This window comes from Centropristis striata, chromosome 3 (genome assembly GCF_030273125.1).
Source record: "Centropristis striata isolate RG_2023a ecotype Rhode Island chromosome 3, C.striata_1.0, whole genome shotgun sequence".
Lineage (NCBI taxonomy): Eukaryota > Metazoa > Chordata > Actinopteri > Perciformes > Serranidae > Centropristis > Centropristis striata.
The window spans coordinates 42,807,948-42,833,714 of NC_081519.1; the positions used below are offsets into that span (position 1 = coordinate 42,807,948).

At 35.4% G+C, this 25,767-nt stretch overlaps 2 protein-coding genes across 2 annotated transcripts; one reads left to right on the plus strand and one right to left on the minus strand.

The window, feature by feature from the left end:
• On the minus strand, positions 1 to 13,506 carry LOC131968071 (calglandulin-like). The gene is made up of 5 exons (XM_059328810.1): positions 13,342 to 13,506; positions 4,748 to 4,922; positions 806 to 950; positions 549 to 649; positions 1 to 104 (listed from the first exon to the last, which is right to left on the minus strand). Exons 1-5 carry the CDS (start codon positions 13,444 to 13,446, stop codon positions 61 to 63), a joined length of 570 nt encoding a protein of 189 aa, XP_059184793.1. The 5' UTR covers positions 13,447 to 13,506; the 3' UTR covers positions 1 to 60.
• Positions 13,398 to 25,256, plus strand: gnb1b (guanine nucleotide binding protein (G protein), beta polypeptide 1b). The gene is made up of 11 exons (XM_059328801.1): positions 13,398 to 13,742; positions 18,696 to 18,804; positions 18,918 to 18,956; positions 19,039 to 19,145; positions 19,433 to 19,496; positions 21,350 to 21,512; positions 21,608 to 21,674; positions 21,779 to 21,980; positions 22,065 to 22,281; positions 22,440 to 22,555; positions 23,522 to 25,256. Exons 2-10 carry the CDS (start codon positions 18,748 to 18,750, stop codon positions 22,544 to 22,546), a joined length of 1,023 nt encoding a protein of 340 aa, XP_059184784.1. The 5' UTR covers positions 13,398 to 13,742; positions 18,696 to 18,747; the 3' UTR covers positions 22,547 to 22,555; positions 23,522 to 25,256.
• The last annotated feature ends 511 nt before the right edge of the window (positions 25,257 to 25,767 follow it).

Genomic DNA, 25,767 nt, shown 5'->3' on the forward strand with positions numbered 1-25,767 from the left:
TGACTTGTTTTATAACTGTTAACAAATGTTGACAGGAGCTGCAGAATATCCAGCAGATCTTCAGCTCATTTTGAACGAGTCTCCGGTCATCATGGCCACAAATTCTGGAAGTTCAAATCACCAGTAAGTATCATTACCATTGATTTCAATTGATTGATTGTATTTGTGTATTTGTACATTTTCTGAATAATATATTTTAGTAATACACAACAGTAGTTAAAGAATTCTGGAGTAAATCTGAAACATTAGCAAAAACTGTGTAAATTCGCCTGTAAATTTGGTTATTTTAATATGGTCATTAAATTTAAATTAACATACACGTACAAACATTAAAAATGATAATCATGGATTTTTCTTGTTGAATATAAATGATAATAATAATAATAATAATAATATACATTTTTTTACCTTAATAATTATAACTGAATCTGACAGATTTTAAAATGTGAGAACTATCATCCCTTTAACATTAAATTTGGATGTCCAACTAAATAGAAGTTGTTGTTTTTATAATGGTTATGGCCTTTAATTAAAATATACATTCAAACCTTCGTAATTAATGGTTCCATCTCCGTCTTTATCTGCCTCCTTCATCATCTGCTCTGCCTCGATCTCATTAAGGGGTTCGCCTGCATTCATCAGTACGTATCTGGAAATTAATATTGAGCAAGAAGGAAACAATGAAATTACAAAATAATATTAGCACCGAGCAACCACAGATTATTATTAGATCATTTGTTCGATTTTTTTCTAAATAGCTCTAATTATGGGTTAATAAAGTTTCTATCCCTTATATTATTCTTACTTGAGTGTGTTCCAGTCAATGTATCCTTTGCCGTCTTTGTCAAATACTTTAAAAGCAGCTCTGAGTTCTGCATCCTGGTTCTTGGTTCTTTCGAGGTACAGAGCCATCAGAGCCAGGAAGCTGTCACAGTTAAATATCCCTCGACCTGGAGAGTTTCAACAAAACCTCATTATCTGTGTGAAGTAACTGAAAAAGATATATGAGACATAAATGTGCAGACATACACTACCGGTCAAAGGTTTTAGAACACCCCAATTTTCCAGTTTTTTATTGAAATTCAAGCAGTTCAAGTCAAATGAACAGCTTGAAAGGGTACAAAGGTAAGTGGTGAACTGCCAGAGGTAAATAAAAAAAGGTAAGCTTAACCAAAACTGGAAAATAATGTACATTTCAGAATTATACAAGTAGGCCTTTTTCAGGGAACAAGAAATGGGTTAACAACTTAACTCTATGGAGTCTTGGGCTATTTTGTCCATTTTTTAATTATTTTCATGTCTTTGTAAGTCATTTTGTGTCGTTTTTTTGGTCGTTTTGTGTCTTTTTTTAGTCATTTTGTGTCTTTTGGTTTTCTTTTTTGTCATTTTGTGTCTTTTTTTGGTCATTTTGTGTCTTTTTTAAGTCCTTTAGTCCAACATAAAATGTGATTTTAAATCTTTTTTTTACTTTCAAAACACTATCATGCTCAATAAAGAATTTTAAAAGTTGCAAATGTGCATTAATTTCAGAGTACACTGAGACATTAAACTGCATCATTTTCATTTTCACCATCAAGTTGGTGTGTTCTAAAACTTTTGACCAGTAGTGTAAATACATGCATACTGCACAAAAAAGGGAAAACAGGGATCATGTGATTTTATATGCAATGAAAGAAAAAAACATACTGTATCTCTGAAAAAAATAACACTGATCAAAATGGAAAAATCAAAAAATAACTGTCATTAAAAAAGCAAGGTGTTTTTAGAAGCGAAACTGTTTAGTGATATATTAGCATTAAAAACATCTTTTATTTTCTCACAGTTTTATAAGAACTAACACATTTGAGCTGGTTTATTGTATTTGGATGAAGACATTAATGTGTATAAGTCTGGGATTTAAAAAAAGAAAAGAAAATAGATATGTTTTACTGCTAGAAATGAATCATCTTTGACATACAAGTGCAAGTACAATTAATAAAAATGACAGCTTTATATTTAGATATTAGACAGAGCAGATAGACATTATGAGAAAAGGCAAAATAGGACACAGGAAGGGAAATTACAATATTTAACTGAATTTGAAAAGAAAAAAAAAACCCCGCAATACCTATATCAGAAAAAGTCAACTCGAAAGATGTCTTCCATAAATTAGTAGAAAATCATAGTGCAATATTTTAGTGCTTTGCTGGATTGGATTTTTGTTCTTTAGTGGCTTTGGTGTGATTAAATTTCCCAGCGATGGAAATAAACTTTTTGTTATTATAAGGGAACTAAATGTTTGGATAAGGCTGCAAAGTATAGAGTAGATTTTAATTGGAAAAGAACAGACATCAATAACATCTTAATTAAAGAAATCTTTCACGAAAAGTCCTGCAGGATGTTAGTTTCAACTCCAATCAGTTCTGATCATATCTTCAGGTGTGTGTGTGTGTACGTGTGTGTGTGTGTGTGTGTGTGTGTGTATGTGTGTGTGTGTGTGTGTGTGTGTGTGTGTGTGTGTGTGTGTGTGTGTTCTTGTACTTCCTACATAGTGAGGACCAGAACACGTTTTTAACCAACAGAGTGAGGATTTTTGCAAAGTGAGGACATTTGGCCGGTCCTCACTTCTTTAAAGGCTTTTTTGAGATTTCAGACTTTGTTTTAAGGGTTAAAGGTTAAAGTTAGGTTCATGTTAGGGTTAGGGTAAGGGGTTGTTATAGTTAACGAAAACATGAAAAAACATTTTCGTTACCTGAAATAAAAATGAGACTTTTAAAAAAAAAAAAGGTAATTAACTGAAACTGTATTGTGACGTTACAAAAATGACTAAAACTAACTAAATTTATAGTGAAAATGTCCTTTGTTTTCGTCAACTTTTTTCATAGATAATAAAGATGGATAAGGCAAAGGAAATAAAGGCAAAATTTACTGTGACCTCTTTTAATCTCCCACCCAACAAATACCCCATTACAAAAAACTACAACTAACACTAAAACTGAAGCATTTCAAAAAAATAAATACTAAACTAAAACTAGCAAAGTCACTCTAAAAACTCATTAAAACTAAATTAATTTGAAAACAAAAATTCACAACAAAATTAAAACTAAAATTAATGAAAAATAAAAATATATAAATAAATAATTATTATTATAAATAATAAAATAAATAAATAATAAAATAAGTAAAACAAATAATAAAAATAATAGTAAATAAATAAATAATAAAAATACAAAACTATTATAACCTTGCAAGGGAATTCACTATTCCGATGCCGGCCCTCACAAATGTAGAAGAACAAGAATGTGTGTGTGTGTGTGTGCGCGCGTGTGTGTGTGTGTGTGTGTGTGTGTGTGTGTGTGTGTGTGTGTGCAACCACACTAAGTCTTTTTAAAGCCCATTATACACAAACGACACACAGTGAAACACTGACACCTAGTGGTGAATGTGGTGAGCTGCAGTAGAAACAGAATGCTGCAGTATTAGATAATGTTGTTTTATAATAATGCATTTTGGAAAATGCTACTCCCTTAAAAAGTTTCAGGGGTTTGTTTTATCTTTAAATCTATCTAGATTTGCAGTTAAAATCCAGATTCAATCCAATGCAAAGAGTAATTCCAAATATGTCTTCAAATTAATTTATTTTAACCCTATTAGAAGAAGGGCCAAACATACATTTATTCTACTTTCCTACACATTATTGGCAGACTTTAGTCAATGTTAATGGTGCAGGCTTTCATTACAGAGCTTAATTTTACATTTTAATTACTTAGTTAGTTCTGTTTTAAACAGATTAAAACAGATACTTCCATTCTCTACTTAAGGTAAAGCTCAGAATATATGCTAGGCATTGCTTGAAGGCATTTAAAGTGTATGGGGGAAAAAAACACATTTTACCTTATAACACTGTTAAATACACCACCACCACTATGGGCTCAAAAGTAGAATTGGATCAGCAGCTTTCTGACACAATGTAACCAAAATAACAGTATTTGCTTTGAAAAGTATGTTGTACTTAGGTATATGTGGAATATTTAATTCCACATATAGCTAATAAAGTGGAAATTGAAGTGCTGAAACCGGTATGTGTATTAACCCTTTATCGGGCAAAGAACTATATTTGGTAACTTCAGGTAATATTTCGAGAAAAAAGTTGCAAATTTACAAAATTAAAGTGGCAAATCTACAAGAAAAAAAGTTGCAGATTTAAGAGATTTAAAGTGGCAAATCTGTGCGGAAAAAGTCGCAGATTTACGAGAAAAAAGTGGGGGAAAAAGCAACTTTTTTCTCCCAGATTCACCACTTTAACCCTTAATAGGACACTCATTGAAATACTTGCAAATTCCAAATTTCAACCCTAGAGAATAAAACATACGAAAATAATATTTTGAGAAAAAAGTTTATGAGATTAAAGTGGCAAATCTACAAGAAAAAAGTAGCAGATTTATGAGATTTAAAGTGGTGAATCTGGGAGAAAAAAGTTGTTTTTTCCCACTTTTTTCTCGCAGATTCACCACTTTAAATCTCATAAATCTGCTACTTTTTTTCTTGTAGATTTGACATTTTAATCTAGTAAATTTGCAACTTTTTTCTCGAAATATTACCTGACTCTAACTACCAAATATAGTTCTTCGCCTGATAAAGGGTTAACTACCTAATCTCTATACCTTTAAACTTAGTGGCCTATAAAGGTCAAGGAAGTTCAATCTATTTTAGAGAATAATACATTTCCATATTGTGGGATTTACGGTCATTGCCAGTTCATATTCACCATCTTTGTCCACGTCTTTGGCCATCTGGCCGAGCTCCCTCTTTGTAGGATTGATCCCCATTAAACTCATCAGCCTCTCCAGCTCCTGAGTCTTCACGTCTCCATTTCCTTCTTCATCGAACATCTCGAACACTCCTCTGTACTCTGTGATCTGCTCTTGAGTCAACTTGGTGACCTGGAGGAAAATAAAGAAGTTGCAGCAAAATCTTCTGATTATTATAGTTGAATAAAAAATAAAATCAGAATCCTCTCATTTTCGAGGGGGTCCTAAAGTACATTACAAAACAAAACACTCAACAATTTACAGATATACAACAACAAAGACAACAGGCATCAACACAAACATAACAAACAAAAAATGAACACAAGAATGAACACAAGAATAATCACAACCTCTCAATGGCCACAAGTTGGCCATAACATTAGCTTAGTAAAACTGAAAGAAGTAACATAATATTATTGTAAATTGAAATTGCATTTTTTTTTTAAATAAATAAATAAATATGACATAATATTATCTGAAACATGTGCAGTTTAACTCAAAATAAGAAGACAGGGCATATTTAAAACTATGAAAAGACGTCAATGATCGTATGTTTAAAGGAAGATTATTATTATTATTACTTATTATACATAAATGCTTTTTTACCAATTGTTTTATTCACTGTAGGAATGAAAAAGAAGTACTGAGATGAGTGTCGTAATTGATATGTTGAGGAATATGGAATCAAAAATTGTTGTAAATAGACAGGATAATTGCAATGTATACATTTAAAAATAAACTGTAAAAAATAAAGTAATAAAACTAAATAAAGTTAGTTGCTTTGTTATAAGGTTCTCACCATTTTTCCTGGTAGTCCAAACGTCCAAAAGTCCTGTGACAACTCGTACTGTAGAATGAGAGGAGGTCTTGGACTTTTCATTACTCCACTTCTAATGCTTTCCCCCTAGAGTTTAGCATGCTTCATGGCCTTTTATGGCATTTAAAGGTTGGACTTAATAATCACCCATGAGGAATATTTGGTAACTTATCATAGCTAACAAGTGTTAAAAGGCATACTAGTTATACTGTTATTAAATATTAGAAGATAACTGCTTTGATAAAGCTGAATATTTCTTAAAATATGGTGCCGTTCTCAAAGTAACCATGACAGAACAAGAGACAGACAACATAACAAAATGTAGAATCTAATCCATTTTCTGACCTCAACGTCATGGTCCACTTAGGGGAAGAGCAATTAGCATGCTGTTAGCCATTAGCAGGTGTTGGTGCAGCCTCCAGTGACTCTCATGAAAGCAGACGACCAAATAAGGAGGCACTTAACTACTAGAAGTTATTTCCAACATTGCAATGGGAACATTAAGAATTTCCCATTTGTTAGTCAAGGGGAAGGGCTCTGGATATCATAAGCACTGTATCATACTGCAGCTTACAGTATGATACTTATTTGATTATTACTGAGATGCACTAAATCTGTGCACTAAATCTACGCACAACACTTTGCTATGCTATTAATATTATTACTGTTATTATTATTATATATACTGTTGCTGCCATTACTATTATTACTATATACTGTAATATACTACTATTATTATTATACCGGCCTTATTTATTTATTTATTTATTTATTATTATTATTATTACTTTATTTATATTTTGTTATCTACTATTACGTATTATATTATATATATTATATACTGTACTATTATTATTAAAATATACCGTCTAGTCACTAGAGCATTGTTGCCATCATATCACCAGTTTAATTATTACCATCATCTGCCAACCATCCTACCAACTGATGTTCTTTTTTAACTTCTTAAGTGTCCTTGTTCTATTCTGTGTTTTTTTTCTATTGTTGTTTTTATTTATGCTACCTCAGTATTTTATTCTATTGTATTTTCTTGTACTTGAATACCGGACTGCTGTGACAACCGAATTTCCCTTCGGGGATGAATAAAGTTATCTATCTCTCTATCTCTCTATCTATCTATCTATCTATCTATCTATCTATCTATCTATCTATCTATCTATCTATCTATCTATCTATCTAGCTATCTGTCTATCTATCTATCTATCTATCTATCTATCTATCTATCTATCTATCTATCTATCTATCTATACAGTGCTTAGTAAACCAAAATGAAAACTGATATCAAGGTATTGGGATTTACATTCATATTAGATGATCGTCAACAGGGTAATCAATGAAAAACTGGATCTCAATGAGACTTCCAGCGCAGATTAAGTTTAACTAACTAATATTTGTTTGAGGTTTTGTTACAGCTGTGACAACAAATTACAACTTAAATGACTTCCAACTGTCTGTCTACTGCAAACTAGTAACAAACTAAAGTTATTGTGTTACACTTTACAGTGTTGAAGCTACTTTGAAATGACACTGGAGGAAGTTGAACTAAAGCAAAGCAGGTAAAACTGGTATCTGGTAAACTAAACTTTAAAAAATAAAAGTCATTCAAATTACTTTGCAAAAGAAAGTGATGAAATTGACAATGTGGGCTACATGTCGTATGATATTATAACAAAATGTAATGCAAAAATGCAACCTGCCAGCAGAAAAGGTAACTCAATTAGCAGATGGCACTGCTATTAAAAAAAAAAGATTAAAAAAAAGGATATAGATAGGACTGCATGAAATTGCTCATTACAAGTGAGGTTATCTTGAGTAAACGGGTCATGATTTCTAGCAACAAACATTGTTATTGGGTTTTCAAATGTATTTTGGGCACTTTGAGAACCACAATCTGAGTGCCATGTAGTTCCATTATATTTGAGAGAAGGTAGACATAAAGTACAGGTAAGAGAGTGGTTGAACTTTCCCTTCAACTCCACAAACATGCCAAAAAGAAGAAGCCTACTACATGAATCACGATACAAATATAAAGTGAGAAAGCTGCTGTAAAATGTACTACTACTGGGTTAATTAGATCACTACTCCCCAACACGAATACTTTATAATCATTTTGTGATATTTCAGGGAAAAACTTTTTTAAACTGTGACAGTTTCCTAGAATTTCACCAAGAAAGGACCAATTGCTAGTCAAATAGGTACTAAAATGTTTATTTTTTGTATTCTAGATCTATCTATTGAAACATTGTAAACCCTTACACACAGTGAACTTTGAACAGATAAAACTTCTACTTCCATTCTCACCTCAAGGTAAAGATCAGAATACATTCAAGGCATTTAAAAGTCTATGAAAATATATTAAAAAAGTATCTTATAACACTGTCAAATACACCACCACTGCTATGGTGTTGGATCACGGGTTTCTGACACAATGTAACCAAAATAACATTATTCGCTTTGAAAAGATATGACTTACACCACATACACTATATAGCTTATAAAGTTGAAATTCAAGTGCTGTCACATGTATACTAGCTATGTGTCAAAAGTTTTAGAACACCCCAATTTTTCCAGTTTTTTATTGAAATTCAAGCAGTTCAAGTCAAATGAACAGCTTGAAAGGGTACAAAGGTAAGTGGTGAACTGCCAGAGGTAAATAAAAAAAGGTAAGGTTAACAAAAACTGGAAAATAATGTACATTTCAGAATTATACAAGTAGGCTTTTTTTCAGGGAACAAGAAATGGGTTAACAACTTAACTCTATGGAGTCTTGGGCTGTTTTGTCCATTTTTGAATTCTTTTCATGTCTTTGTAAGTCATTTTGTGTCTTTTTGTGTCTTTTTTTGTCATTTTGTGTCTTTTTTTAGTCATTTTGTGTCTTTAGGTGTCTTTTTTGTCATTTAGTGTCTTATTTTGGTCATTTTGTGTCTTTTTTTAGTCCTTTAGTCCAACATACAATGTGATTTTGAATCTTTTTTTTTTACTTTCAAAACACTATCATGCTCAATAAAGAATTTTAAATGTCGCAAATGTGCATTAATTTCAGAGTACACTGAGACATTAAACTGCATCATTTTCAATTAAATTCTGGAAAAGTTGGTGTGTTCTAAAACTTTTGACCAGTAGTGTATGTCTAATAACCCAACTACCTATTCTACATACGTTTAAACTCTGCATAGAGTGGGATTTACTGTCATTGCAGGTTTATATTCACCATGTTTGTCCACATCTCTGGCATCTCTTTTTGTTTTCTGGATCTATCTGTACCTGGGAAACATAGTAAATCCTCGCTGTACACATTAACATGAGAACACATGACATATTTCCTAATTATGGCCAGATTACCATGTTGACACTGCTATTATTAGCCAGCTAAAGAAAGCCCTGCTGAAATCATTAATAGGCTACCACTTCCTACTTCAGGAGCCAAGTTGGGGCCCGACCGACTGACTTCACTGACTCAGCCTTTCACTTGGCTCGAGAAAAAACAAATGAACACCGTGTTCTTTTGGGGCTTTCATCCTAATGAAATACACATAAAACCCAAATGAGGAGACATTGTTTAAAGTGATTGATAATCTCCAGCTGTAAGTGAAAACGCCAGTGGTGGAATGTAACTAAGTACATTTACTCAAGTACTGTACTTAAGTACATTTTTAAGGTACTTGTGCTTTACTTGAGTATTTCCATTTTATGTAACTTTTTACTTCTACTCCACTACATTTTTAGGCAAATATTGTACTTTTTACTCCACTACATTTAGCTGACAGCTTTAGTTACTTTTCAGGTTGAGATTTAAGATGAAAAATGTGATCAATACAAAATGATTATGCATTTTTATTAATTAAACCACCTAAAAGCATATGAAGTAGTTAAATGAACCCTATCTGGAACAGTAAAATGTTGTTCACAAAAATGCATCATTACAAATAATTCAATAATATATTTGAAATGTATATAACGAGCTGAGTGGGTCCATTCTGCATAACAATTACTTTTACTTTTGATACTTTAAGGACATTTTGTTGCTGATACTTTTGTTCTTTTACTTCAGTAAGTTTTGAATGCAGGACTTTTACTTGTAGTGGAGTAATTTTACAGTGTGGTATTAGTACTTTTACTTAAGTAAGAGATCTGAATACTTCTTCCACCACTGGGTATTAGTACTTTTACTTAAGTAAGAGATCTGAATACTTCTCCCACCACTGGGTATTAGTACTTTTACTTAAGTAAAGGATCTGAATACTTCTCCCACCACTGGGTATTAGTACTTTTACTTAAGTAAGATAACTGAATACTTCTTCCACCACTGGGTATTAGTACTTTTACTTAAGTAAGAGATCTGAATACTTCTCCCACCACTGGGTATTAGTACTTTTACTTAAGTAAGATAACTGAATACTTCTTCCACCACTGGGTATTAGTACTTTTACTTAAGTAAGAGATCTGAATACTTCTCCCACCACTGGGTATTAGTACTTTTACTTAAGTAAGAGATCTGAATACTTCTCCCACCACTGGGTATTAGTACTTTTACTTAAGTAAGAGATGTGAATACTTCTCCCACCACTGGGTATTAGTACTTTTACTTAAGTAAGAGATCTGAATACTTCTTCCACCACTGGGTATTAGTACTTTTACTTAAGTAAGAGATCTGAATACTTCTTCCACCACTGGGTATTAGTACTTTTACTTAAGTAAGAGATCTGAATACTTCTTCCACCACTGGGTATTAGTACTTTTACTTAAGTAAGAGATCTGAATACTTCTTCCACCACTGGGTATTAGTACTTTTACTTAAGTAAGAGATCTGAATACTTCTTCCACCACTGGGTATTAGTACTTTTACTTAAGTAAGAGATCTGAATACTTCTTCCACCACTGGGTATTAGTACTTTTACTTAAGTAAGAGATCTGAATACTTCTTCCACCACTGGGTATTAGTACTTTTACTGAAGTAAGAGATCTGAATACTTCTTCCACCACTGGGTATTAGTACTTTTACTTAAGTAAGAGATCTGAATACTTCTTCCACCACTGGGTATTAGTACTTTTACTTAAGTAAGAGATCTGAATACTTCTTCCACCACTGGGTATTAGTACTTTTACTTAAGTAAGAGATCTGAATACTTCTTCCACCACTGGGTATTAGTACTTTTACTTAAGTAAGAGATCTGAATACTTCTTCCACCACTGGGTATTAGTACTTTTACTTAAGTAAGAGATCTGAATACTTCTCCCACCACTGGGTATTAGTACTTTTACTTAAGTAAGAGATGTGAATACTTCTCCCACCACTGGGTATTAGTACTTTTACTTAAGTAAGAGATGTGAATACTTCTCCCACCACTGGGTATTAGTACTTTTACTTAAGTAAGAGATCTGAATACTTCTTCCACCACTGGGTATTAGTACTTTTACTTAAGTAAGAGATCTGAATACTTCTTCCACCACTGGGTATTAGTACTTTTACTTAAGTAAGAGATCTGAATACTTCTCCCACCACTGGGTATTAGTACTTTTACTTAAGTAAGAGATCTGAATACTTCTTCCACCACTGGGTATTAGTACTTTTACTTAAGTAAGAGATCTGAATACTTCTTCCACCACTGGGTATTAGTACTTTTACTTAAGTAAGAGATCTGAATACTTCTCCCACCACTGGGTATTAGTACTTTTACTTAAGTAAGAGATCTGAATACTTCTTCCACCACTGGGTATTAGTACTTTTACTTAAGTAAGAGATCTGAATACTTCTCCCACCACTGGGTATTAGTACTTTTACTTAAGTAAGAGATCTGAATACTTCTCCCACCACTGGGTATTAGTACTTTTACTTAAGTAAGAGATGTGAATACTTCTCCCACCACTGGGTATTAGTACTTTTACTTAAGTAAGAGATCTGAATACTTCTTCCACCACTGGGTATTAGTACTTTTACTTAAGTAAGAGATCTGAATACTTCTCCCACCACTGGGTATTAGTACTTTTACTTAAGTAAGAGATGTGAATACTTCTCCCACCACTGGGTATTAGTACTTTTACTTAAGTAAGAGATGTGAATACTTCTCCCACCACTGGGTATTAGTACTTTTACTTAAGTAAGAGATCTGAATACTTCTTCCACCACTGGGTATTAGTACTTTTACTTAAGTAAGAGATCTGAATACTTCTTCCACCACTGGGTATTAGTACTTTTACTTAAGTAAGAGATCTGAATACTTCTCCCACCACTGGGTATTAGTACTTTTACTTAAGTAAGAGATCTGAATACTTCTTCCACCACTGGGTATTAGTACTTTTACTTAAGTAAGAGATCTGAATACTTCTTCCACCACTGGGTATTAGTACTTTTACTTAAGTAAGAGATCTGAATACTTCTTCCACCACTGGGTATTAGTACTTTTACTTAAGTAAGAGATCTGAATACTTCTTCCACCACTGGGTATTAGTACTTTTACTTAAGTAAGAGATCTGAATACTTCTTCCACCACTGGGTATTAGTACTTTTACTGAAGTAAGAGATCTGAATACTTCTCCCACCACTGGGTATTAGTACTTTTACTGAAGTAAGAGATCTGAATACTTCTCCCACCACTGGGTATTAGTACTTTTACTGAAGTAAGAGATCTGAATACTTCTTCCACCACTGGGTATTAGTACTTTTACTTAAGTAAGAGATCTGAATACTTCTCCCACCACTGGGTATTAGTACTTTTACTTAAGTAAGAGATCTGAATACTTCTTCCACCACTGGGTATTAGTACTTTTACTTAAGTAAGAGATCTGAATACTTCTTCCACCACTGGGTATTAGTACTTTTACTTAAGTAAGAGATCTGAATACTTCTTCCACCACTGGGTATTAGTGATTTTACTTAAGTAAGAGATCTGAATACTTCTTCCACCACTGGGTATTAGTACTTTTACTTAAGTAAGAGATCTGAATACTTCTTCCACCACTGGGTATTAGTACTTTTACTTAAGTAAGAGATCTGAATACTTCTTCCACCACTGGGTATTAGTACTTTTACTTAAGTAAGAGATCTGAATACTTCTTCCACCACTGGGTATTAGTGATTTTACTTAAGTAAGAGATCTGAATACTTCTTCCACCACTGGGTATTAGTACTTTTACTTAAGTAAGAGATCTGAATACTTCTTCCACCACTGGGTATTAGTGATTTTACTTAAGTAAGAGATCTGAATACTTCTTCCACCACTGGGTATTAGTACTTTTACTTAAGTAAGAGATCTGAATACTTCTTCCACCACTGGGTATTAGTACTTTTACTTAAGTAAGAGATCTGAATACTTCTTCCACCACTGGGTATTAGTACTTTTACTTAAGTAAGAGATCTGAATACTTCTCCCACCACTGGGTATTAGTACTTTTACTTAAGTAAGAGATCTGAATACTTCTTCCACCACTGGGTATTAGTACTTTTACTTAAGTAAGAGATCTGAATACTTCTTCCACCACTGGGTATTAGTACTTTTACTTAAGTAAGAGATCTGAATACTTCTTCCACCACTGGGTATTAGTACTTTTACTTAAGTAAGAGATCTGAATACTTCTTCCACCACTGGGTATTAGTACTTTTACTTAAGTAAGGGATCTGAATACTTCTTCCACCACTGGGTATTAGTACTTTTACTTAAGTAAGAGATGTGAATACTTCTTCCACCACTGGAACACACCAATGGAAAGGCTCTGTGCCCGCCGCTGCTGCAGCGTGGGGTTTCCCAGCGCTGACTGCAGGGTTACCGCGCCCATCTCGTCGTTCGATGGCCGGACGAGAGTCTTCCTAGGGGAAGGGCACATGTTGAGACTGGCAGAGCAGAGACACTAGGCTGTCTGGTTAAATGAGCTATAGTGACTTTAAAGATTAGCCCTTTTGTCTGCCTGGACAGCATCTATCAGCTGAAGCCTAGTGGGTGTGACCCCCCCTCCTCCCCTCTCCGCTAGCTGCCTAGCCTGCTGCTCCTCGGAAAGCTAACTACCGCTAGCTGGTTAGCTAGCTAGCTAGTTAGTGAGCTAGCGCTGCGGTGCCCGTTGATGCGTGGATCGGAGGTCCTGCTTTCCAGTCAATGCCAAAACGCAAAAACAAATTGAACCAGGTAAGGTGCAATGCAATCAAGCGCCAATCTTACTGCTACCTGATATGTCACAGTAACAAGCTAATAACGCCGTTAGCTGGTGAATTGTGGCGGAATTGGAGTGTCCGGGGGTGGGGGAGCGGTAGCTAGCTGCCTAGCCGCTTAGCTAGCTGACGGTAAGTTGGCTATTTATTCTCATGAGTGGATCTGCTACAAGAGGGTCTGCAGCGGTGGGTTAGTATTTGCGGTGGATTAACATATTGCTACAAATTTAACTTGGACATAACTGCATTATGCATCTAATCCACCATGTTATATTAACTACAGTTAGTGTTAAGGAGAGGGAGCTCCTGGTTGGTGTTGGCCAGGGAGGCTTGGTGTCTGATGGCCCTGCGGAGGAGCTTCTTGGCCTAAAATACAGTAGTTAAAGTAGTGGGCAGCTGGTGGTCTAAAGGGATTGGAGACAGCTGGAGTGGTAATCTCATCTCCTTCACTATCTGAAGGTTTGTAGCTGGTAGTGGGCTGCTTTGTACTCTAAATGTTAGATTTAAAGATGTTGCTGTGAGCTGATGATGACACACTGACTGGGTTGGGCTGCAACAATAAACGTCCCGTAAACAAATTAACAACAAATATTGGTTATTGGCAACAGCAGAGCAGCCAGCATCAGTAATAACGTGGAAATGGCACATTATAAGTACATCAGCTGCGTGTTAGTAACATGAGTTATTGTATTTATGAGTTATTGTAGTGGCGTTAACACCCATTTTTTCTTTTTCTTTTTTTCTTTTTTTTTTTTTTTTTTACAAGCCGAAGTAATAAGTTGCTGCCTTCCTGCAACGACACGGCCGCCCCGGTGCAACGCCTTTAACTTGGGTTAGTAGCGTTAGTTATTCATCACCAGGTAGTTGATGAGTAGTTAGTGCAGCCATGGGTGATAAATGGTCATCTACTTTATGAAAAATCACCCGCATCTGTTATTGCATTTGTTGCTTACTGGAGTCAAACAGGCCATCGCCGCCCGACCTTGCAGTTTTCACAAGCTCAGCTCCACTTTAGGATTAGAGAACCACATAAATATACTAATCAAATCAACTGTGCACTGTCGGCTTTAACGAGATTGTCAGTATGTAAGTAAGTGGATTTCTGGAGGCCAAGCAACCACCGAGTTTCTAGGTTTGCCCACTACGTTGGCTTAAAAGCTAACTACATAGCACTCCATGTAATTGCGGAAGAGCAGCTGAGTCTCCCCCTGAGTGGCTGTGGTTACGGGTTTTTTTGCATTAGATGCTGCGATCTATTAGATTTGTCTGTCATGAAACCCAGCTTACGTTATATCGACTTTGCTTGTGTACCGGAAATCGTTAAATCATAAGCGAAATTGCTACAAATAAAGTGACAGTGCATTGCTTTGCCAGCACTAGCTCTGCCCTGCCTGCAGGCCTACACTGTCAAGCCTGCTAGCAAGCTAGTAGCGGACAGCAGTCTGCAAGATGGCGTTTAGCTGCATCTTCTCAGATTTCCATCAGTGCAAGTCATATTATCATTACACTGTGCAGCATTCAGTAAATGTAGAAATTCGATTAGACGTAGTCAGACACTAACAGACTAATCCTCAGTATTTTGCCACATTATGGTGCTGAATTGCAACTGATTTTCTCCTGAAATATGTGTATAACCTCAGTAGCCCAGCTCTCCTAACCTATTAGAGTAACAAACCGACTCAAACAGCTATCCTGCAGCCATTCAAATACAATGCAAACTAGTCTACTGTTGTAGGCAAATCACAGTACTGCACACAGTGACGAAGTCATCTATCAGTACACCACATTCAGTGTTTGGTAAACATGTGCACAGACTTAATTGAGAAAATATGCATGTTAGCTTTGTTAATTATATTGCTCAAATATCTTATATCTATTTGCCATGTAGTAGTTCAATACATTATCTTTTCATTACCTTTAAGTGTGCCAGTTGTTGATTTAGTCTACAAAGTAATTTAATATGTACCTGGTGTTCTTGAAATTCACCCTAGTTTATTAAAGCAACATTGGTAGTTATTGTACAGTAGCTGGACAGCTGTAAGAGAGGGACAGTATTAGGTTTATAAATTTCACTGGACGTGTTAAAATCCAGGCACTTTCTATAAGCATGTTGTGTGTAAAGAATTAAGATTAAACTCATCCTTTTATGATTGGGAAAACATATTTCTAATGCCCGGTCTGGCTCCGCCAGCTGTTTATGTTAGTGGACATGGATAGGATTAGAGACTCATTGACGGAGGATTTTAGCTTTTAGGATTATGTAGTTGCTCAGTGATATTGCTGGTTATGGCTTTTTCTATGATCCAGCTTTAGACCTGTGAAACATTGCATTATCATCCTTTAACAAGACAGATAACCTGTCTTTTGAGAGCAGATATAAACTCCTGCAGAGAGACACATTTTAAATACATTTTAATTGGAAATGAAGGAGACACCCTTCTTGAAAGTAGCAGGCACAGACTGCCCTTAAGGGACCTGAGAACAGCTAGTGAGCTACAACTCCAGGCTGTTTGCCACTGCTCATTGTTTATCATGCAGTCAGCTGACCCTGATCAGGCGCTTGGAAAGGAGAAGTGAGGAGGGAGAGGAACTCCTTAACTGTAAGCATAGCATCCACAGAGGTCACTTCAAGTTATCCCACTTTAGGATTTACATTAGCCATTTTATGGTGTTAACAGTCGAGACTGAAAACTAATTGCATTTTGCAGTTATTTGATTGAAAACAAATTGTGAAATTAATATATCACTTAAAGTTAATCAGCAACTATCCAAGGACTTCACCAATTTTTAGTGACAGAAACCTTTGTTACTACATACATACTTCTATTTTACTCTAGAGACAGAAAGCACAAGATATTTAACATAAACCTTTTGTAGGCATGGGTAAACTTGGTTATTTAAAAATTAAAACCGGTTAAACTGATTCAACTAGAATGCTTTTTACAGGGGGAAAATATTAATAGGAAAGGTTTATGATGTTTTTAAATATCAATATTCAAGGTGAGACTGGCTTTCTGCTGTGATTCAATGATACTGCGTAATAATTACATTCCATGGCGCGTATTTATAGAATAATTAACGTAAGAGGATAACCTGTGTTAAAAAGGTCAACCAATCAGTGGCCCTACAGGATAACAGACAGGTAGAGAAGAGTTCCAGTCTTGTCCCAACACCTCCAGTGACAGGCTACTGACAGAAATACAGCAGGTAAGCTAACTAGGGAGGGAAGTCCAACTGAATGGTGCATTGCTGTTTGTAGTCCGCAATAGGTCTAAATTACTTTTTTTTAGTTTAGTCAGTTTATTAGGTGTGCTAAATACCTTTTTTTAATATTCACGTTGAGCTGCTACACGCGTCATGCAAACATCTGTTATATTGTTTGTTTTTCTAGATACAAGGGGGCAATAATATGTCATATAGAAGACAGCTGGAACAGACTGTAGGTTTTACAAATAATGAGTCGCCATGAATGTGGTTTCTACGCTGTTATCTCCCAGTGTCATGTCAAAAATTTCCATTTTTTTAAACTAACTTTGTCGATTATTGATATTTTGATACTTTTTCCAATACCACATGTTTAAAACAATACAATCTCCAGTTATTATATATTCAGTAGTATTGACCATAGCAGAGCTAAAACATTAACATTATTACAGCTGTGCTACTCTGCATTCAATTACTTTTCTGTGCCAGCACTGTGCAAATGTTTAATTAAAAAAAACAAAAAAACAACCTTAAACTTATCAGTCTTACTTAAACTGTAGAAAATTGTACTTGATGATGAATTTGGTCAAAATTGCATGTGCATACTAAAATATTGTATGTTAGCAAGTTTTCTTGGTGTAATCATAAATTACATTGTCTGATCTAGAACCAAAAACAGTCTGTACAGTTTTACACATCAACCTATAATAAAAATGAACATTAAGAGTATAATTAGTTGTTTTTTTTCTTCCTTGAGTACAAAGTTATCAATTTTCCAGGACATCTGGAGCTGGTAGACAAACTGACAATTTCACAAAGTAATAATTCAACTATTGACCTTAAACAAAATAAGATGGTGAATATTCAGTAAGCCATTCACAACTTCTTGCAGTCATGTTGTTGCATTGTGCTTCCCTTGAAGAATCTGTGCTTTTTATTGCTTTAAAGAAGTAGACGTGGACGGTGCATGTGTCATCAAACAGATGGATCGCCATATGTGTCACACTATGCTGCAGAAATTGACAGACATAAAATGCCCATCTGTAATGTCACTAAAATTAGAATACTGGATGAGTTTTTATTCTGGTATCACAGTCTATGTAAATAAAGTGTGTGTCTTGTATGCAATAGATCATGATGGCCGAGGGATTTACTATCATCTGTCTGGCTTCCATCAAATTATTGTCATGAAATTACTTGAAATAATGGATTACTTTGCCTTGATATGCAAGACTTGATGTTGTTCAAGATACCATTATTGTATTTGTATCATGACGCAGGCCTTTATCATTTATTTTATTAGATGAACTTTAAGGGCTCCTAGAGGCTCTGTATTATTATAAGTGGCTTATTGATCACTTGGTTAAAATTCTGAGTACCCCAAGGATTGAGGTCAACAGGATAATGACTGCTTTTCGGATCATTGGAAAGTCACGTCTTAACAGGATTTGTCTGGCAATCTAAATTGTGTGTCAGGATTATGTTATCGACATTGAAAGAAAGGTTGAACCGCTACCTGTACGTTACTGCAGGAAAACCATTTAGTTGATTGAAAGTCGCTGAAAGTGACATGAGCTGCTGGGAAATTCTCGTCAACCATTACCTTTTGCTTTTTAGAGATTCGGTTTGGTCAGGCCCACTTATTTTGCAGTTGAAAATATGACCTTGAATTTAACAGGGCGAAGATTCATGCAAGATTAATTTGCACGTCTTTCTTCTTTTTCAGATCAACAAGTGCCCCGGTAGCAGGAGTAAGGTAATTGAAAAAGAAGAATAAAATGAGTGAACTGGACCAGTTACGCCAAGAGGCAGAGCAGCTCAAAAATCAGATCAGAGTGAGTAAAAAAACACTTTTTTAAAATATGCCATAGCATAGGAGTTAAGCCTGTACAACAGAGAAAGATGTGAGAAAGCCTGCACTCAAGATTTGACTTTTTCTTCTTCTCAGGATGCCAGGAAAGCATGCGCAGATGCCACACTATCACAGGTAACATTTAGCCTTATTATCCTATTCTTGGTTGGAAAAGTATTTTGGTCAGAAATTAACCAAAGTACTTAATGTCTTGCAGATCACAGCTAATATTGACCCCGTTGGTCGAATCCAGATGCGTACAAGACGAACGCTGCGGGGTCATTTGGCTAAAATCTATGCCATGCATTGGGGAACAGATTCCAGGTAAAGTAACGACCAGAATTTCTAGTTTGTGGCGTAAAAGGAGATTTTGTTTGTGGTGTTGGGTTCTGTTCCTGCTTCCTTTAAACAATGCCTCCCTGTAACTGTTTTCACACTGATGCAGTTAATACCGAACTATGACATTATGTTTCTCAGCAGTGTGGCAGACATCTTTTTCCCGCAGTCTCTTTTCCTCAGTTTTTGGCTTATGATTCAGGGTAAAAATAGATTTTGTGTGATGACTGACTGTTGTTGTGTTATTGTTAATATTACTGTTCTCATTTTTATAGGCTCCTGGTCAGCGCCTCTCAAGATGGCAAACTCATTATTTGGGACAGCTATACCACAAATAAGGCAAGTCATGTTTTGTTTTTTTCGACAGGTATTAATTAATCCATACATTCTGTGTCATTTAAATGCAAAGCAGAGTAATAACAGAAGCATAGACTCAGCTGAAGCCTGGCCATTGTTGAAATCTACATGCAAATATAGTACCAGCTGCTACGTTCTTAAAACTTGAGGCACTTAAAGGAAAACCAGATGCAGATGAATGATATGGGCTGGTTGCTGGTGCTTTGGATGAATGTCTGTATCTTTGTCACTATATTCTGCAGCATGCACTGATTTTGGGGGAGCTCATAATGTTCTACTACAAACAGAAGAAGGAAAACTAACTCTGCCTATGCTGCATTCATTTGGAATAAATTCAAAAGGGTTGCAGATCAGCTGAGAGAGAGGCATTTGTGGCCTTTGCCTTGGGGCTGGTGTGTCTGGTGTGCAGTTAGTGGGATGGGAGGAAGTGTTGCGCAGTTTGTGTACCTAATAGGCTGTTTGGTCCTCTCTACCACAGACTGAAGACTTAAAATATGCTGTTAAATTATATCGTATTGAAGAAGCTTTTGTTGTGACACTGAAAAAACATTGACATTGAGCGCCGAGCAATAAATCCAAGCGGGAATTAAAAGATTAAAGGGTCATCCTTCCAATGTATCTCTGAGAAGATTGTCATCCAGATTGAGGTCACAATTGTATATGAGATACCTTAATGCATAGAGGGCCTCACAGATAGAACGCTGCTAGTTACAGCCTTTGTACATTTAAGCTGTGACATTATGCTGTCTGTGAGTGCCATTAAGTAGCAGCATATTGATTGATATGTACTATCATGTTTCCATCAAAATGGAAATTAATATGGCCAGGATTATACAGGATGCTGTTTAATGCATAAATGGTGCTTTCTGTACTCGTTCCACTCGCTCTTGTTACTCGAGCCGTGGGTGTTTGTCTGACTTGGTGACCTGGCCTGGATGTTTACTCTGATTTTGGGCTGACTGCACAGGAGCAGTCGATCAAAATAACAAGTCTAGCCTGAGAATTAGTCAGTCCTTGAAATGTATGTATCAGACTAGTACCCACTGGTAATCAGAGGTGGAAAAAGTATTCAGATCTCTTACTTAAGTAAAAGTACTAATACCACACTGTGAAATGACTCCACTACAAGTAAAAGTCCTGCATTCAAAATGTACTTAAGTGAAAGTACAAAAGTATCAGCATCAAAATGTACTTAAAGTATCAAAGTAAAAGTACTCGTTATGCAGAATGGAGCCGCTCAGATTATTTTATATATTCCAAATATTATATTAGATTATTATTAATGATGCATTTATGTATACAGCATTTTAATTTTCTCAAGGTAGGTCTCATATTGACTACTTAATATTCTGTTATAAGGTTTATTTTAAAAATTGTCTAATCACCTAAATTTAGTGTTTTTTTATGTTAAAGCTCAACCTGTGAAGTAACTAAAGCTGTCAGCTAAATGTAGTGGAGTAAAAAGTACAATATTTGCCTCAAAATGTAGTGAAGTAGAAGTATAAAGTGACATAAAGTGGAAATACTCAAGTAAAGTACAAGTACCTCAAAATTGTACTTAAGTACAGTACTTGAGTAAAAGTACTTAGTTACTTTCCACCACTGCTGGTAATAGATATTATACATAACCAGATTATAATAACATCCTGGTATTTCCACAGTGCTAAGTAGGGTGTTAAAAGCCATCTTTAATTATCATTTGTGACATTTAAAAAAAAAAAAAAAAGTTGCTCTTTAAAAATATGAAAACGACTTTTTTAAATTAAGTAAAACTAGCTGGTGTAAAAGTACTGACTTGTGTAAAACTGACTTTTTTGTGTCACTTTTTGTTGCAGGTTCATGCCATCCCACTTCGATCTTCCTGGGTCATGACTTGCGCGTATGCACCTTCAGGAAATTATGTGGCCTGTGGTGGCTTAGACAACATCTGCTCCATTTACAACCTGAAAACACGCGAGGGGAATGTACGCGTGAGCCGTGAGCTCGCAGGACATACAGGTAGATTATCTACTACGATCTATTTCTACTGCTAGTTTTAACTCGTATAAAATTGCATATTACTAACTCCTCTGTTGATTCTTTTTTTATATCAGGATACCTGTCCTGTTGTCGCTTTCTTGATGACAACCAGATTGTTACAAGCTCTGGAGATACCACTTGGTAAGCAGAAGGATTGCCCACATTGAGTTGCTCTACAATGTTGTCAAGTCAGCATATTTGTGCAAAAAATTTGTGTATCTTCAATCTTGCATCTTATTTTCTAGTGCACTTTGGGACATTGAGACTGGCCAGCAGACAACCACATTTGCTGGACACACAGGCGACGTGATGAGCCTGTCTCTGGCCCCTGACTCGCGGTTATTTGTCTCTGGTGCTTGCGATGCCTCTGCTAAACTCTGGGACGTTAGAGAGGGCATGTGCAGACAGACATTTACTGGCCACGAGTCTGACATCAATGCCATCTGTGTAAGTTCATCAAAGAAATAGTTATTTAATGTATTATGCAATTGTGGGATTGTGCATTAATGATTTCTCTCCTGTGGTTTGTAGTTCTTCCCTAATGGCAACGCCTTCGCCACGGGCTCCGATGACGCCACCTGCAGGCTGTTTGATCTGCGTGCTGATCAGGAATTAATGATCTACTCTCATGATAATATCATATGTGGCATCACCTCTGTTGCATTCTCAAAGAGTGGCCGTCTCCTTCTGGCCGGATATGATGACTTCAACTGTAACGTGTGGGACACACTAAAAGCTGACCGTGCTGGTAAGTAGCTAGACCCAACCTCAAACAGCAGCCCTGTTTTCTAACATGATGTTACAAAAATATGCTCTCGGGTCAATGATTAAATAAAGTGATAAAAATACCTTGTTTGCTGTCCTATTTTTAGTCTTGTGGACTTAATTACAATTGTGCTCGTCTAGGTGTGTTGGCTGGACATGACAACCGCGTTAGCTGCCTGGGAGTTACTGATGATGGCATGGCAGTTGCAACGGGATCCTGGGACAGTTTTCTGAAGATCTGGAATTAAAGCCTGAAGGTTTCTTTTTTATTTAACTATTATTCATTATTTAAGTTGTCTTATATTTCTATATAATGCTATTCTATTCCTAGTAAAGTTCTGTAGTTGTATGTTTGTTGAAGCCTTATCTTTAGCTCGGCTTGTGGATGCTAATATGCACGCTACTTTTGTCCCCTTGCAGGTTTAAGAGCACTGTTGGTTCAGTTAAATACCTACTCTTCTTTAGTCTTTTGCTGGGCTGCATATTTGAGATAGCTGTTAGCTTGACTTGACCACGGCATTCTCTTTTGACATGGCCTACAAAACATTCTTGCCTTTTCCGCAAACTCTAGATAAACACCAGGACAACTGCTGCTGCTGCACCAGCATTTTTTTTAAAGCTCAATGTCTTCTCATGTAAGACATGTTCTATGGAGAAACAAACCCAAGTTGCAGGCACCACCAGGCTTTTAAAGGGAATAAAATCACCCAGAACACATCAAACACATGATGGCTCTTGTGCCTTACTTTGCTTTTACTTTTTGCTGTTTTACTAGCAAAAAATGGATTTTTAGAATAGAATAGAATAGGTCTTTATTTGTCATTGTCACATGTACAACGAAATTCAAAGTGCTCTCCAGTAAGTGCAACATTTAAGTCTATAAAAATATAAATATAAAAAGAAGAAATTTGACACGCCCTGAATACACTTGCACCATGTTGCACAGATTGTTTAAATAGGGCCCTCAATGTCTGAATATGTCTTTCATGTTTTACATTTTTCATTACACCAAAAATAAATTTTTTAGAAAAACATTGATGTCATTGAGAAACACCCCAAAAGGCAAAAAGCTTCATCTGCAGCTGGTTAAACATACATTCTTGTGTCACTCTGTTATTCAGGAGCTTTTTCTTCCAGCTTAGATCTTAAAATAGCATAAGGGTAAATTGGCTCATCAAAGCAGATAAGTCCAATTCTAAATTTAATTTGTCTTTGTTTCCCAGATGTTCTTTTAACTCCAAAGTTGACTGGAAGACCATTACAACTTCAGAATGTTCACAGCATCTTCTTCAACACTGTTTAAACTGACTTGGACACCACAAAAACGAAGGGAACCCAATGCCTTTCCTACACAAAGAAGAGCACAATTGTTTATCACCTAGTTAAGAAAGGATCTCCTGTGGTATCAAATCAGAAACTTGTGCATTCCTTCTTGGACCATTTTATGTTACCTTGAAAGAGAAAACAACACTATCATCCCATGCAAATGTGTGCGTCTTGAAAGCAAATGTTGGAGTGTAATTGTACAAATTATTTAACTTTTTTTTTTCTTTTTCTTTTTTTTTTTTTTTAAAGAATTCTATTCCGATGGTTTGTTATTCTCGATGGCTTTTTCTTTTTGTCATATTTCTTTAGTGGTTTTAGATATGTTTTGAATTACAGCTTGTCTTTCTAATCCAGTTAAATCATATAAGACAGAAGAGAGAAAAACATGCAGCAAGTTAATGCAAGTAAAAGCTTGGATCATATTACACGAGCAGCTTTCAAAATGTCCATGATGTATTTATATACTAGCTGTTTTTGTTTCATCACAGCCTTTTGCACATGAAGAAGCTTTGCCTCTCAACTAATTACTATGTTAACTAACCAAGCACATGCTATAAGTTATGAATGCTCATTCCAGTACAAAAGGAGTTATTACGAGTAACTTATCCAGTTAACCCCCTTAATTCTTGTACATGCCTTTGACTTTGGGTGGGAAGGGGTGGGGTAGCAGGGTAGGTGCTGAGATAAATGGGGCATGGCTGGATTTTATTATATGGATGGGGGATTGTGTTTAGTATCCACTTTGAGTAAAACACCTCACCTGACTAAATAGACACTTCCTTTGCTTGGGACTGCAGTTGCAACTCTGTGAATGAAATGTACAAATCAATGTCTGAAAATAATGGTCTGATGTTTTAAGTTAAGACATTTAATTTTGTCTGCCATTAGTTAATTTAGATGTGCATGCTGTAGACTTGCTTTCAATGGTGCAAAATCCTAGATTTTTTTTTTTTTGTTTCTGAAAAGGAGAGTAACCTATTGATTGAACTTAATAGCAGCCAATTTTTTTTGGCTCAAATTCTGCATACATCATGTACTAATACTGGTAACGCTATGCACCAGAGTGAGCAAGAATGGAGAAAGACTTAATATTGACTGCATACTTAGTGTAAATTATGCTTACCAGTTCTATTGATGCCAATTTTTGTAATAATTATAACAATCATTGTGAGAATTCTATCCTTGACAAGTCCTTTTTCTCTCCTTCAAATCTTCACACTCAATGGAACAAAAACGTCCTCACATACTGTCCATACTAAAAACTTTTGTACATTTTTTTTTCTTGGTCTTAAATTGAAAATCAGAGCATCTGAATGACAACATTTCACTGTATACAGAAGCACTTTTGTTAAAGTTGTGACATATTTTCACTTTTCTTTTTTTCTGCGATGATGTACAATAAATGTGATGTATTCGTGTGTGGCCACAAGTGAAAATGCAATTCAACTGAGATGGATTCCCTTTTCTCTTTCCATTAATATTATAGAGCTCTGCACCCTTATGTACCTTTTCACTTTTTGTATTTCATTTCAGTCTGTTGGTGTTACACGGTGAGCTGGATGCAAGATAGATACTGTACTAAATTGTACTGTTATTGATTGAAAAATGTAATAAAAAGCTGTTTGAGATCTCTTTTTGTTGAGTTGAATCTAAAAGCTGCATGGGATGTTAATTGCATACATATATGAATATTGGATAAGTCATTCATATTTAACATTTATCTGCTGTCTGACCAGAAATAAATGGCAGAGAGAGCTTGTATTATTCAGATAGGGCAACATAAGACTGAATTAAAAGTAGTTGATTAGAGCTTATTTAGGTGTTTTTATTTTAGAGACCTGTTGGTTGGCTTCCTTAGTTTTTAATTCCATGAAATACTAATATACATAAAGTTTGCTTTGTTTCTCTTTAACTCTACCTTACAGCTCTTATTTACATATTTTTACTACCATATACTTTTACAAACAGGTGTCTTGTGTTAAGACAATTTAGCAATGTAAAATAATGCCTTTTTAGATTGCATAGATGTTATGGTCTAAATCTAAACTCATTCTCGTTGATTGACTACTTCATATTAACTATTGTCTGTTATGATGGTTACAGTATTTTCACTTTCTGTGTAAAAACAAGCTTATCTTTTGGG